At 35.4% G+C, this 15,695-nt stretch overlaps 1 protein-coding gene across 3 annotated transcripts in view; it reads right to left on the reverse strand.

Annotated features, from left to right (window-relative positions):
• LOC139688895 (glycerophosphocholine phosphodiesterase GPCPD1-like) overlaps positions 1-15,695 on the reverse strand; it is a 69,894-nt gene that overhangs the window by 16,583 nt on the left and 37,616 nt on the right. For all 3 annotated transcript variants that reach the window (XM_071586270.1, XM_071586271.1, XM_071586269.1), the window contains 2 exons: positions 11,269-11,424; positions 1,944-2,074 (listed from right to left, as the gene is read on the reverse strand). In XM_071586270.1, the coding sequence (XP_071442371.1) occupies positions 1,944-2,074; positions 11,269-11,424 (287 nt within the window). The remainder of the gene's footprint in view (positions 1-1,943; positions 2,075-11,268; positions 11,425-15,695) is intronic.

A 15,695-nucleotide genomic window follows, 5' to 3' on the forward strand; every position in this document is an offset into this window, starting at 1 on the left:
AATGATGTTCACCACGGCGATGAACAGGGAGACACAACAGTGATGTTGGACTTGGCTATGAACTGGATTTTAATGAATTGGAATTACAGATGAGTGAATTATAAAGGAGGAGGATCTGCTGGATGTAATGAACTAAAAGAACATTGATTTCAATGGTAAACTAAGATGAGAGGTGTTGGTCTGCTTGGGTGGGGCCACTGAAAATAATAAATGACAGAGAGTACATTTGTTCATCTTTCCAGTGAGCAGAATAATTGAATTACACGCCACATGCATAAATCCTCTTCTGTTTGGCACACAAAAAGTTTAATACAGTGGAGCCTTGCTTAACAAACACCTCTCATAGCAAATAATTTGCACAACGAGCAAAAAGAATTTGAAAAAATAACATGCTTAATGAAGAACTTCTTGCATAATGAGTGATGAGAAGAGGATGATTCCAAGAATGACTGCACGTCTGCTGATTCAATTCATGCTTAGCACTTGTTCTGCCAGCATTTCAGTGATACTAGTGATCACACATATTTCCAAACTTGTTTCCAGGCATATCATATGATTTTTTTGCCAAGTTTAACAATATTTTGTGCTTGGGTTAAAAAATGTTCCAAAGAGAATGTCACAAGAAGCAGCCATTTGAGAATAAAACTAACTGTGGAAATGAAAAGTAAAATCACTAAAAAGCAAGAATGAGATGTCAGCTTGGTTGATCTAGCATCCACGTACAATTGGTGTAACAGCATTGATTTGCATTATTCTCAAGAACAAGTAGCAAAGATAGGAGATGGATGTTCCGATGGGAGTGACAATAATATTAACTCAATGATTACGTATTCTCACAATGCTGCAAGGTTACTTTTCATATCGATAAATGAAAAGCAATTGCAAGGTGAATTACTATTAACGAGAACATTATTTGTGGCATAAAAGTGATTTTTGCTTTGAGGATCACAAGGGGAACTCCGCAGCAAGGAAGAACAAGTGGGATTGGACATACATTCAGTCACAATGAATTAGTCAGAAACTTTATAGAAGGGAAAATTGAAGGAAAGATCTCATGGGAATGACCGAGAGACATGTATAAATTACACATTAAAAAGGACATAAAACAGAAAAGCTAGAGAAGAATGGAAGGTTGCAGTACACCAATCTAAGGATTGAAATACCGATGATGATAATTTAAATTTAATATATTCATCATGTATTTTTAATTGCAACCATAGTAAGATAGAATGATAAACATAAATCAATATCACTGCATAAGAAAAAAGAAACTTTGCTGTTCCAGAGAGTGGAAATTTAATTGTGGCTGGTTTTCATAGAAGGTATCATCTTTCGCAACGAAGGTCAAAAGATGATGCTTTATATTGAAGCCAGTGGCAAATAAAGTTTTACTCCGTGTAGCAGCAAAATTTCTTTTTTCTTGTGTCCTGCGAAAATGAAAAAGGTCTTTGTCTTTTTCATTTTTGTTACTTTTTCTAGTGAAAGAGTACCACCAAAAGATGCACACTGCCATTAAACAGACATTAGTGCAGCCTTTTTAATTAAGTAACCATGAAGTTAACCGAGAGATAAATAAGTTACTCATCATAAAATAAGTTACAGAGTTTACAAACAATAGATGAAAGAGAGAGAGGCTCATGAAAGTCATGCATACAGGTAAATGAATAGGTGGGACATGGAGCATCCAGCACCTGGTAGGATACTTACATGAAGTCCACTCAGGCCTTGATATGGTATGGATGGAATGCTAGTCAGAAATGTACATGATATTGATAATGTTATCCCACTTTATATCTGAAGATGAAAAGTTAGTGAAAGTCTAATAGTGCAATTGGCAACTCTTGTAATTAACTATGCAATAGTGATGCCTCAGAAAAACTTATCATGTTGCCCTAGGTAAAGGAGAATGGACAGGTAAATCAAAGGGATACCTGGCTCCTCACATAGAACAGATGTCTGGGTTGAAGCAGGAGAACACAATCTTCCGCTGACCACCATGCTTAAGGGTTGTCTCAAGTATCAGATCCACATACATATTCAGGTCAAAAGGGTGGTACAGCTCATAAGTGCCATCCTATAAGAAAAGGGCACAATTCCAGTAACAAATACCACACAATTTGAACAATTCAGACTTAATAGGAAAACAACAATGTAGGAATAAAAAGAAAAATAATTTTCTCTTGAATTATGAGAAAGTATACAAATGTATATTATGTGAGCAAATAAGGATTATTTACAAGCAGAACCATTCTTCCTTTTACTACTTCCGTGAGGGATGACCTGAAAGTAAAGCACTTACACCAATTACATGCAGCATGCTCTAAATTCTCAAGTAAACCATGGTTATCTTCACAGTAAAATTAGGAGAAATATCTAAAGATATATATCACTACCTTCTTACATCTGGTCATGCAATAACATATCTGTATTACTCCACTTTCTTGTTACAGCCTGACAACCCTAATACACACAACATTTGATTAAAAAATAAATTGCAAGCCAGTATTAAGACCACCTTATGGAATTGTATTCCGAGAAATTACAATCCTTAAAAATACTACCTAAGAGAGGTTACAGAAATTGGACTTATGTTTTTTCCCAATTTTTTCTCCAGTTTTAAAGAATTTGATTCCCATATTTTCCTAGTCTCATCTCATCCCATCCAAACAACTTTCCTTATCATAATTTTTATTTCCATAAGTTTCATCTAGAGTGGAAGAAGCCCAATCACTTTGAGAGAGCATGCATAACTAATATAATAAATTATAAGGTGTGAAGAGACCCAAAATAAAATTTAGATAACTTGCAACTAATTGTGTACAGTGGAACCCCACTTAATGAGCAACTCACATAATATGCAAAAACATTTTGACAAAAATGACTTGACAAGTGATGAGAAAAGAGGAATTCCCAGAATGATTGCATGTCTGCTATTTCAGTTAATGTTCAGACACAGTGTGATTTTTTGGGGCAAAGTAATCTGCAAGAAGACAGCCATAAAAGAATAAAATTAACAGTACAAACAGTAACAGAATAAATTTGGAGCGTGGCTGATCTAGCATGCACATACCATCAGTCTACATCAGCGATTTACACTAACCTCAAGAAAAAGGATAGGATTAAGGAGATAGATACTGCAAAGGCAGTGACAAGAATATCTAAACAATGCTTATGTATTCTCAACGATGTTGAAAGGTTGCTTCTCATATGGATAAACAAAAAGCAATTGCAATGCAACACCATAAAGGAGAATATCATTTGTGATATGGTGAAAATGATTTGCCAACCACGCTAAGAATATGCCAGGGTATGCAAATAATACATGCCCTATATTATTTTCTTTGAATAAACCTAATACCTATTTATTTTTTCCAGCATGAAATGCAATATTATATTTTACATTAATTTATATGGGAAAAATTGTTTCCCCAAACAAGTTTTTTAATTTGCGAGAAAGATTCCAGAATGAATTAAGCTTGTAATGTGAGGTTCCACTGTACACGTAAATTAACATCCCAGAGCTTAAATTATTTCTTATGCAATAAGTGCAGATGTCACAACCAATTTTGATGTAGCTTTTAATAGCAAGTTTGGTGCTGGGTTCTTTCTACACATATGCTAGGAATGGTAGTTTATGACTTAGGTTTGGTAAATGTTCAGATTTGACCCAGACAGCTAATTTTTTTTGGAAAGGCCAATATTGATAAAACTTTTTCTCTCACAATGAACTTAACTCTAAATCCATAGAGTATGCAACACTTTGATAATACTTGGTAATTACTAGGTAGCAAGCCTTTAACCTATCTGATGACATTATCAAGGCCTCCATCTTTATTCTCTAAGTACTGGCCAACAGAGAACCTATGCTTAGGAAGTTCCACCTCTGTAGTATACTTACAGATTATTTTTAAGTGATTAACAGTACACAGGAGGAAGTAAATAGAAGAATCATGGTTATGATGCAATCTTGGAAACAGGAGTTTGAAAAATAATGGGAATACTATGTAAAGTAGCCTTGAACTACATAAGTAAATTAATAGGGTAAAGTGAAATGTACAGAGGAGTAAAAAGTCACACGAGAATAAGAAGTCACAAGAAGGAGAATAAAGACCAAATGAATTACTATAAATGATTGTAGTAAGAGGCAGAGATATTACAGTAGCAACTTTTACTATACTGATCATTTAGGATAACATCATTTGACATCATATGATATTCTCCTACTCTAAACAAAGATCATGGGCATATGTCTACAGTTATGACAGCAAGCATCTTTAAAGAAGGCCTGTCTCCTCCATATTATTCCTTAGCTACAGAAAAACTGATGATGGTGGAGAGTCCACAATGGATGCTTCACACAAAACATTCAAATCATTAAAGATGAAAAAAAATTACTGTTGAAACAAGAGTTTTGGTAATTATGACTGCTATGATATTGCAATTTTTTTAATATACTGTTTCAAAGATAGAATGGAAACATTTTCAACACAATATCCATTTGAGAGTATGGTTGCTGTACTGTATATAGTGTGTATGATAATTAATGAGAATATTCCATATGAAAAAAGGAATAGAGAAAATAATTATAAACGTAAGCATGCATTTCTTAGTTACCTTTAACAATTTTTTCAGGTTATTTTTCTAGCCTCTATTGAAGGATTTAAAAAATATATAAAAACCATAACATTACAAATACCCAATCCATTCATAGAAATTAATTTGGAAAGCGATGTTAACAGAATCCATGCATACATAGTGCATACTCTGTAATTACTTCGTCTTTGATTACTTTTAACTCATAAAAAATGTAAAAAATAAAGGAAAACTCAAAGACTCTCTGCAAAATTTTGGGCTTAATAAGAGATATGAAATGTGAAAGGAAGTCAAGAAACCAAAATTAATTCTACATAGGTACAGGAAGTAGGAAAGTGGCATTTAGGACCACACACCATTACACCCTGCTACTTGACTCCATGTTCGTATCCTTGTGCTCTGGAGGAATAATGCAGGAAATATCCAAATAACATTAACGAACATCCAGCAAATCTTAAAGAAAAACAATACATAAGCAAGAAAATGGTAAAATTAGGACATGAACCATTCCACCACAGAACCCATGTCACAGCAAAAGGCTCATAATCATGTTCGCTGAGGATGTGTGAGTTAAAATGTATCTCAGAGTATTTTCATGTGGCTGTTCACACGCAGGGAAATATTTAAAAACTGCAAGTGAAATCTGAATATAAGCAATAAGGAAAGTAAAAAGTGGTGAAATTAGTATTTTGTACAATCCCACACAAGCACTCCAGGAAACCTGCAACCTCAAGAGGTTGGAGATAATTACTTGGAAAACACAGTGAAACCCCTCTTTTACACTTCTGAGGGGATTGAAGGAAAGCTGTAAATTGTGGGAAAGTGTAAACAAGACAAATCACAATGGGCAAAAATAGAAGCAAAATCATATCCAAAATGTTTCATAATTTGAGTTAATTTAGTTAGCAAGTGATGATGGGCCACCAAATCATGGCTTAAATAAATGAACAAATAAAGTTAACATACTTACACTAAAATTGCTATTGCAAACATATTCAGTGAAAAAATAAGCTATTTTCAGGATCTACACTTTCAGATTTACTACGGATGGTTTAATAGATACTTTTATTTTGAATTTTGAAATGGTCTCACTATCTATTTAATGCTTTTAAGTCTTAAATAATATTTCTTGCTAAATGTAATGTCTTTTCTTTTAACAAAACTCTATTTATGGGTATGCATGCAGCTTTGAAAGATACCATGCCCTCAATATTTCTTACAGATTATCATACTTGAGTATTTGATATTTTTATGCCTTTTAGCCACAATTCCTTTACATTTTTTAAACAATTTTCCAGGCCTTTACGATACAGTGCCAATACAGAGTCAACTCTTAGCAAAATTTTGATTTTATCTTCTAAATAACAATGATTTTCTATCATGTTAGTTTGCTGTTTGCGAGATATAACTTTGAACATAAGCAATAATCATTAAAAACAATCATTAAAATGTCTACACTTAATTAAATAAGAGGTGAATTTACTAAAAATATTACATGAAAGGCAAAACTGGATGAAAAATGAGAAATAACAGGAGAAAGATCACCACAAAGAAAGACCACAGGAATTGAGAGAAATTTTAACATTTTCGTCTATATGAGAATGAAGTAGAGGTGATAGTTGGCCAAAGAGCATCTTATTAATTATATATTTATGGTGTTTTCTAAATTTTACATGTGAAGGAACCATTTCCCAATACTTTCATTCAACAGCAATACAAATTGTGACCATTACAATTCTTGAAATACATATTTCTCAAGCTATATGCTGCCATCAAACAAAGAAATAAGTTTTTAAGGAAATTAAATAAACCAACATTCATGTTTCATGCTTATATACTATCCATAATTTCACAGTCTTGTTCATCGTTCTGCTATGTATTAAGTGTATCAGCCACCATCTCGCTTCTCATCAATGGTCATTAATCATGAGATTTTAAAATTTGAAAGTGTAAACAGCGGGAAAAGGCTATATTACAAGGATACGAAAATTCTAGGGACCGAATGAAATGTTGTATATCACAGGAAAATATCATTTTCCAGAGGTGTAAAAGCGTGGTTTCACTGAATAAGTAGAACTAGTCTCAAAAGACCAAAGGAGCCAAGGAAACATTTGCAAAACCTGAAAAAATTCTGAAAGAGAAAACAACACAGGAAGAAGAAAAGTGGTGAAATAAGGACCTCGCACCTTCCCACCCCTTTCATTCCATGTGGAGCGACCGCGACCATGTAGAGGAAAGAGAATAGCATACATGCAAGATGTTCAACTTGTGAGTAGACACTATCCAAAATTCATACAAGGCATATTTGAAAAGGAAGGGCCATTTTTTTATATTCAAATATTGGCAGGTCAAAACAAAATCGTATGCATGCAGCACCATCTATTGATTTTTTTCCAAAGCCAATTAAGTCATTGTTTTGATTCAGTAGTCATTCGCCTATGAGTGAAAGTACATAATAAGGTCCGTGAAAATCATTGCTCCCTCCATGCTACGAAGTGCATGATGCTATGATTCAATTCTTACTTGCAAAAGGAGCATCAACTGCCCTGAAGTTGTGCTTCATTTACAGACCTACAGCAATGAGTGTAGGAAAGGTCAGACAATGGTGTCACGACTTCAAAAATGGCTGCACAAATGTGCATAATGAAGAGCAGAGTGGCAGGCCCAGTGATCAGACCAATGAATTCATTCGACAAGTGGACAAAGAACTGCGATCTGATTGACAACAAGTACTTTGGCTGATGAATTTCCTCGTGCTGCAGAACTATTTGCTTGATTGTCACTGAAAAGCTCCGATATCACAAAGTGTGTGCAAGGTGGGTACTGAAAATTCATACCGATTAACACAATAAGCAAAGATTGTTGACCAGACCAACATTTGTGGACCACTTTTGAAAATCCCAACCTTGCACCTGGGAACTATTTCCTCTTGTTGCACTTGGAAGAGTGGTTTGGTGGATAACAGTTAGAAGATGAAGAGGAACTTTAGTCAACTGGTTCAATTCCCAGGCAGCCAACTTCCATGCTAAGAGATTAAAGAAACAGTTGCAGCATTATGAAAAGTCCTAAGAGGTGAACAGTGATGATGTAGAAATGTGAAGTAGTTTGTAGGGAACTAAAACTGACAGCAAAAATTTTTTCCAACAAATGTATTTTTTAATGACCAAACAGCCTATACTTTTCAAATATGCCTCATAGACTCTGGGCAGAAATGACCCCTAAGCCCCAGAAAAATAATTGAAAATGACAAACTCTGGATGTTGCTATTATAAAAAGAGCACATACCAGAGAAAAACTTCGGCATTTATCCACAAACATCCATTAGGATTTCAGAGAAAAATATTATTGCTATATCTCCAACAGTAAAGCCTCAACTCGGCTGGGTTTATCTAAATGTTTACCCCTCTTACTTTCCCAACTTTTCTTAAGTCTTCCTGGTCTGTAACCTCCCTGGACCAAACATGACTATTATGAACTATTTTCTCAACATTTCTCTGCATTCTGCGAGCTACAACAGTGACCATTTCTCCCTCTACAATGAAACTAAAGGATAAGCATTAAAATGGTCACATACAATTACTGCCAATCATTGTTAAGTTTTAATGCTAACTCCTTTGAGAATGAGAAACTATTTCTATCTCATCCTGGAGATTAGGGTCCATCGGTGGAATGTAAGCCAGGCATTTTCTAGGAGCTGTCAAAAAATTCTGCCAACCAACTCGGTGAACTAAGAGATAGCTTGGGACATTCATCAAGAAAACATTATTGAGAAATGGACTTACTTACTTTACTTTGTGGTTACCCCTCACCCTTCAGCTCTTCATCCCCTTTCACTGTTGGAATGTCATCAATTGTAGGAGTTTGGTGTCATAACAGTCATTCAAGCCAAAACTCATTCGTTCTCTTTTGAGCTGCAGCAGATATAATCCACCATCATTAATATTTTGATTATGGACAAAACAATGTCACCCTCAATTTTTTTACAGCTTAGAAGGAATCACAACAAATATTACCTAGATCCTTGTAAAGAAAAATTGCCAAATGCATGATGTGAGAGAAAACATTGCACCTTCTGCAGTTACAGCACCAAAGAAGAACTTATGTGATGAAACACTGAAAAAAATGTAGACATCATATATTTCTGAAACTACCAAAATGTGACCTCGGCAACATAAGGGAACTGTAGCCTATCACTGACCGAGTACTCATTAATAGTCAGGACCATGACAGAGCCTCCACAAGCCTGTAGATCAAAATATTTTGGAATCAGGGCCAGTTACAAAAAACAAGTCGTGTACCTTCTTAGGCTACCAGACAACATGTTAGAGCCAATTAATCTCCCCAAGTGAGATTTAGCATAAAGCATTTCAAAGCATCATCATCTACTCATATTCCAAGAATAACATGGAGAGTATATGAATAGGGCTACAGGAGTGCATCAATTGGTCAAGGAATGGTCATCATATCACCAAATACAATGGCAATTTACAAAACCAGGGTATTTACCAAAACCATTAGAAGAAATTTCATGGCTTTTTCAGAAGATATTCTGTTTCCGTGTCGTGATGATCTAGGTGGTGACATCCCGAGAATGGAGAGTCTTTCATCTGAACGCCGCAAAAATCTACGATCCCACCCTGCATATTGTTATGTCAATTAAAAAGGAATCCATAAAGATATTTATGAATCTGCTAAGGACTTAGGACAGTAATTTTTCTCTTCTTTCAAACAAAACTTCAGTAAAATTTGGAGATGTATCAATTTAAATAAAATATTATGGTTTCACAAAGTTTTGTAATCTTAAAGAGAGCATATTTCGGGAGACATTCCCACAAATAACTCTACAACATTTTCACTGTTTAATAAAATCAGGAGATAATAACAGCCAAATTAAAAATATTGAATCAATTTTTAACTACAGGGGGAAATACTAAACTAGTTTAATTGCAATTCCATTCCCTGAAGAGGCAAAAATAATGGAAATCACTTATTAAATTAAAAGGGAAAATATGATGTATTTTACAAAAAGGAATGCCCATCATGTCCATAGAGTACACCTGAAATGACTAAATTCATTATATGGATACCTAAAATGTTTGGTATACTAATATACTGGAAAACATTTTAATTGCCAATGTAGTGAGCATTATGAAAAGACCATGGTTATTATTTAAAACGAAATTGTGACTGAACAATAAGCAATTGTTCCAACCCTAAGCACTATTCATGAATGCATAATACAGAGAAATACGTGGATCATTTAATGACTCCTTAGAAAATCCAAGAGATAGCACGCACAGAATTGGAAAAGTTTTGCTTTTAGTAAGCCTCATTTCTCACTAGACCTGTTTAAGTTTCAGCTATATCCATCGCATGGTTTCATTTTCATATTCGATTGAAGCAACAAACTTTGTTCATTTAGGTAAATGAAAAAAATTACTTTCATGTGGCATTTAAACATTATTTCAAAGGTTAAACACTGAAAAAGATCAAAGCCAAGTTGGATGAAGTTCATGGCACATCTGCTCATGCATTTATAACTGTCTACAATTTCGTAAATGAGTTTAAACATTGCCATACATCCACAAATGATGAACAATGTTTGGGACACCCAGTGAAAATTACTTCTTCCCAGTGGCCTATATGTAGTCTGGTTTGGTGCTTTTCCACCACAATACTGATGCAATATTGATGCATAAATGTGGAAAAAACATACATACTAATGACTACACCCCAGAAACAAAGGAACGGAGTTTCTAAAGGTGCTCTTTCTGCTCTGAAGAAAGCAAAATCGGCTGACAAGGTGATGGTCACCATCTTTTGGGATGCACGTCGAATCACCCACACTGATTACTAACAATGATAAATGGAGAGAAATATGCACCATTATTGCAGCGGTTGAGTGAAGAAATCAAGAAAAAAGTTCATTTGGCAAAGGAAAAAATTTCTTCCATCAAGATAATGCCCGGGTGCATATCTGCATAGTTTTGATGACTAAATTATGGAATCAAAGTTCAAATTGTTATAATATCCATTGTATTTACCAAATTTGCCCCCAGTGACTTTTGTTAATTTCCAAACTTGAAAAAATGGCTTGGTGGAAAATGATTCACATCAAATAAGGAGTTAATTGCCAACATAAGATGCCTATTTTGTGGAACTCCTAAAATCCTACTGCTTGGATAGGTCAAAAAAGTTTGAGAAACACTGGGAAGTGTATTCAGCTAAAAAATGATTATGTTGAAAAAGAAACATATAAATACCAAAATAATTTATTTTTCTATTTTTTCCTGAGGACTTATTGAATGACCCATATACTGATCAGAGTCACAGCTACTGAGTTTTGCTCTGTCACAACTCATTCACAATAGTAGCCGAGTTTATATCAACCACATTTACTTACCAAGCAGTGTCAACTATGATTATCCTAAAACATTTTTCATATTAGAATTGTGTTTTAAAAAGCAAGCATGGCAACAGGCTCTGTAAAATCATGTTTAGATACCAATTTTTTCAGAAAAATGTTACCAATATGATAACTGCCATGAGTATCTTTACAAGGGTTCACTTAGTCACAAATAACAGGAAAATAGCGGTGTAACAATAACACAAAGGCACCATATAAATGCATAAACATGCATCCTGTCAACCATTTTTTGTCATAATTATCCATACCTTGAGTTGCATTGTCCACTTGATCTCAACATTGAAGCCAACATGTGGGTCCACCACTTCAAGGGCATGCTGCAATGTTGGAAACGGGCTGTGGTCATCAAGGTCTTCATCAGTAAATCTCTCTTGTTTGCTGGTGCCTTCTTCCAGGTGATACACCTTTACCAAAATAAATACGACAATCAAACACTATTAAAACATTAAATTAATTTCCAAGAAATTACTATCAAGCCATTTGTGATGCAAGATAAAATTTGGACTACACAACAAATTACAGTGCTGTATTAAAGCATGATTTCCTATACATATTTACCGAGGTATATACATACAAGAAAAATCATGATGAATTAATGCAAACATAAATAATACTTGAAATTTCTTTAAACATACCCTGTATTATTAAATCAAATATTGAAGGAGAAGAAAGTCATTATATAGATAATCTAGAGATTATTAATTTCAGATGGAAACATAAAATAATGACTTTAACTGAAGATTATCAGAATCTGAAAAGCATCTGTTACACTTTTTTTCTGTTATCTTTACTCCTGATAAGAAATAACACTTCTGAGCTATACAACAAGCAAACATTGGTGGCACTATCCAAAAGATTGAAATTTTTAATGCTAGAGGATACACCATGCACATCTGCAGACAAATGGCCAAGCAATAGCACATCTTATCAAGGAGCAGTAAAATGCATTGATGAAGGTTCAAATGATGACTGGAATGACAAGGGTAAACAGATAATATGAACAAAATATTATCAAGTAACTGGTCATCTTGACGAGCTTTAATTATCATGTGAAACAGTTATTTACAAAGAACAAAGTTAATGCTGAAACAAAATTTTTTGAAATGCTAACTTGTAAGTGGTAAGGCCTTAATTAGTAGCACTTGTTTTCAATTATTTCAACAAAATTTTGCCTTCATAACTGCAGTAAAAATTGGACAAGAATACAAAATTAAATGCCACACTTATTTGTTTGCATATGGTAAAAATGTACCATATCCTGCAGCCACTCATGAAAGCAACCGTGGATGACAGCAGTGTTTCTCAACTGGTGCTCTGCCAAAGCACAAATAATAGTGCTTTCTCCAATTATTGGTGCTAAAAATATCAAACTATTCATTAAAATAGTCTTAAATCTTTTACCTCATTTATAGTAATTAGTATGTGAAACTAGAAAACAGACAATATAAAATGTAACATATCTCTCTTTTCATTTTCTTAGATTTGCCTATCAGATGAGGGGATGCTTAGGGGTTAAATATGAGAAACACTGATTTGGAGGATGCAGATGAGCAATTATTGACTGTGATAAAATATCAATCAGAAGTGCTAAAAACAACATGCAGTTATTCTTTGCTGTTGCCAAATTGGTGAAATTGGATGGAATTTAATTTTTTTATTGGTCCAGTCACCACATGTATGATATATTCATGGATGCAATATAGGTAAAAATATGTGAAGTACACAGAAGGTAACAGAATAATATTTCTCTCGGTCAAAAACACATTATGATCAAACAAAATAAGTATCCATTATAGAAATACAAATAAATCATGCTTAAATATTAATAGGATTTTTTTGTAATGTTAGCTTGTAATGCATTTAATATTTTTTGCCTCATTTATTTAAGACATTTCCAAAATACATTGCTTGAGGTGTGTAACCCAGAATGTGACTGGGTTGAATAACTGTCAAAATCACTATTTTGATTGAGGCTAAAATATTTTACATAGATCCCTTAAGAAATACCTTAACAACCTTCACCACTCCCTCCTCCAACGAGGATACCCTGATTCTCTCCTCCATAAAAAAATACTTAAACATTCCTACACCCCCAAGCCTGCGTCAACCACAGACTCCCAGCCTCTCTCAATCTGTACGACCTACTTCCCAGGCATTCAGTCTCTCAAAGTCATCCTCAAAGACCTATTCCCCATCCTCAAAAATCACAACACTTCCTCCAACCTTCTCCCCAATTGCCCCTCTGTCACCTTCAAACGTCCCGCCAACCTAGCAGATATCCTCAAATCCACCAGGCCACTCTCAAAATCCCCTCACACACCCAGAGCCATACCCACTCCATGTCATCGAGCAAGATGCAAAACCTGCCCTATTTTCACCACTCCACCCCACTCCATCCCACCATTCAACTCTCTCCCGCCCTTCCCCTATTCCTCTTGCACTTCCAAGAATGTTGTTTATCTTCTTACCTGTAAACTCTGCCCGTCCTTTTACATAGGCCAATGTTCCACACCACTTAACATTAGGATTAATAACCACCGCGCCTCGTGCAATCCCTCCTCCCCGTCCGCGGGTCTCCCCATCCCTAAACATGCTTCCCATCATAATACCCCTTTCAACCAGTGCTACAATGTTTCCATCCTAGCGTCCCTTCCCACATCCGATAACCCTATAGAATTAAAAACACTTGAAATGGCATTTATTTACATCTGTATGGCCTATCAGCATCCGGGCCTCAATGTCGTTCACTGATGGGAGTGGCCTGAAATTGTTACTTTGTGGAAGCGATGCATATCGGGGGGTGGACACTGTGTTTTTCTGAATGAGTTTTGGTGTACGTGGCCTTTGTTTTGGCTTGCGAGGTCTTGATCAATACTTTGTAGGTGGAAGCCTGGGTCTCGTATGTTACAATAGTTGCGGTGAGCATGTTGTTCCATTTTCCGATTTTGTGTCAATTCCACCCCCTCCCTCTCCCTTTCCTCTCCCCGTCCATTCCTCTCACCCCTCCTTCGCCTCCCGTTCTCCCCTTCCCCTGGCCCCCTTCCCTTTCTCTCGCACCCCTCACCTCAACAATTCCAGCAGTCATTACTTCTATATCTTCAGATGAAGACGGATTGTTTCCGTCGAAATATCACGAAATAACGTGCGAGTGTTCTTTTTTTTTGTGTTTCTATATTGTGTGTATATATATATATATATATATATATATATATATATATATATATATATATATATATATATATACACACAAAGTAATTCTGGGGAGAGTTCCTTGAACAGTGGTTTGAAAGGAAACATATTTGCCTTTCACATTATACATCTTAATTGAATATATTGATGATAATACTAAGACCCCCATATAATTTTATGCTTATTAAGTTCAACTAACTTAAAAAATGATTGCAATAAATTGTCAACAAACATTATCTGCTCACTGTAACTGAGAATACTTGTACGAATAACTATCAAGAGTAGAAAGGATGCATTTAACTCTGAAAAGATGTACGACCAAGCATGGTTCAAAGTTAACCGAGTAGTAGTATGTACATACCTCTGAGACATACTCAGACATAGACCTCTCTCCAGGAATGTTATCCACCCCCACGGACTTATTTAGTTTCATCTCCCTTAATGCCCTTTTATCTCATTGTCTAGTATGCCTGGACCTAAGCTGTCTTCCTCTACGTCATATTCTTTTTCAATGTCTAACTTTTTTGGTCTAAGTTCTTTACTATACAGTTCTTCTATATACTCCTTCCATCTCTCTTGGATCTTTCCTGCGTCGACTATTACCTTACCCGCCTTATCTCTAGCTGTTAGCATAGCTCTTCCTTTCTTACTTCCCGATAACGATTTAACTTTGCTGTACAGCGCACCGATTTCACCCTTCCTCTGCAGACTTTCCATATCCTCGCACTGCGTCTTCCACCATGCTTCTTTTACTTTATTTGTTGCCTGCCTCAATTTATCAATTTATTGTTCAATTCTTTGCACTTCATTTTGCCTAATTCTGTATTTACATTCTTCCATTATATATATGTTTATATATATATATATATATATATATATATATATATATATATATATATATATATATATATATATATATATATATGGGCTGACACAACATAACACAAATAGAAAAGAATAGACACATATAAAAGAACACTTACACGGTAAATTGTTCGAGCTTTCGGCCCTCTCAGGGGCCTTCTTCAAGAGAGACTGACAATATGCTATGGATCAGGAGAGGGGAAAGAGTTATGGGCGTGGAGGGGAGGTGTGGAGGGGAGGTGTGGAGGGAATGCTGGGAGGAAAATTAAATATGGCGGTTAAGGGTGGGAATTTTAAAGGAACGGAAGGATAGAATGTAGGCGGATTCACGAGTTCTCACCTCTATGTTGGTAGCTGAATCAGGTAGGGATTCTAGGATGCTGAGGGAAAAACACTGGTCGAATGAAAGGTTGTGGGAATTGGCGTGTGAAGGGATAGGAAGAGATGAGAGTGAGGCAGAATTACAGGAGTACCGGTGATTATTCATTCGGATGGATAAGGGGGTAATGCATTCACCTATGTAGAAGGAAGTGCAGTGTTTGCATGATAAAAGATAAATAATATTTTTTGAGAGGCAATTAGCGTGGGAACGAGGTGGGGGGGCTATGAGGGGACGTAGGGA

This window comes from Hetaerina americana, unplaced genomic scaffold (genome assembly GCF_022747635.1).
Source record: "Hetaerina americana unplaced genomic scaffold, ioHetAmer1.1.p SCAF_1, whole genome shotgun sequence".
Classification (NCBI taxonomy): Eukaryota; Metazoa; Arthropoda; class Insecta; order Odonata; family Calopterygidae; genus Hetaerina; species Hetaerina americana.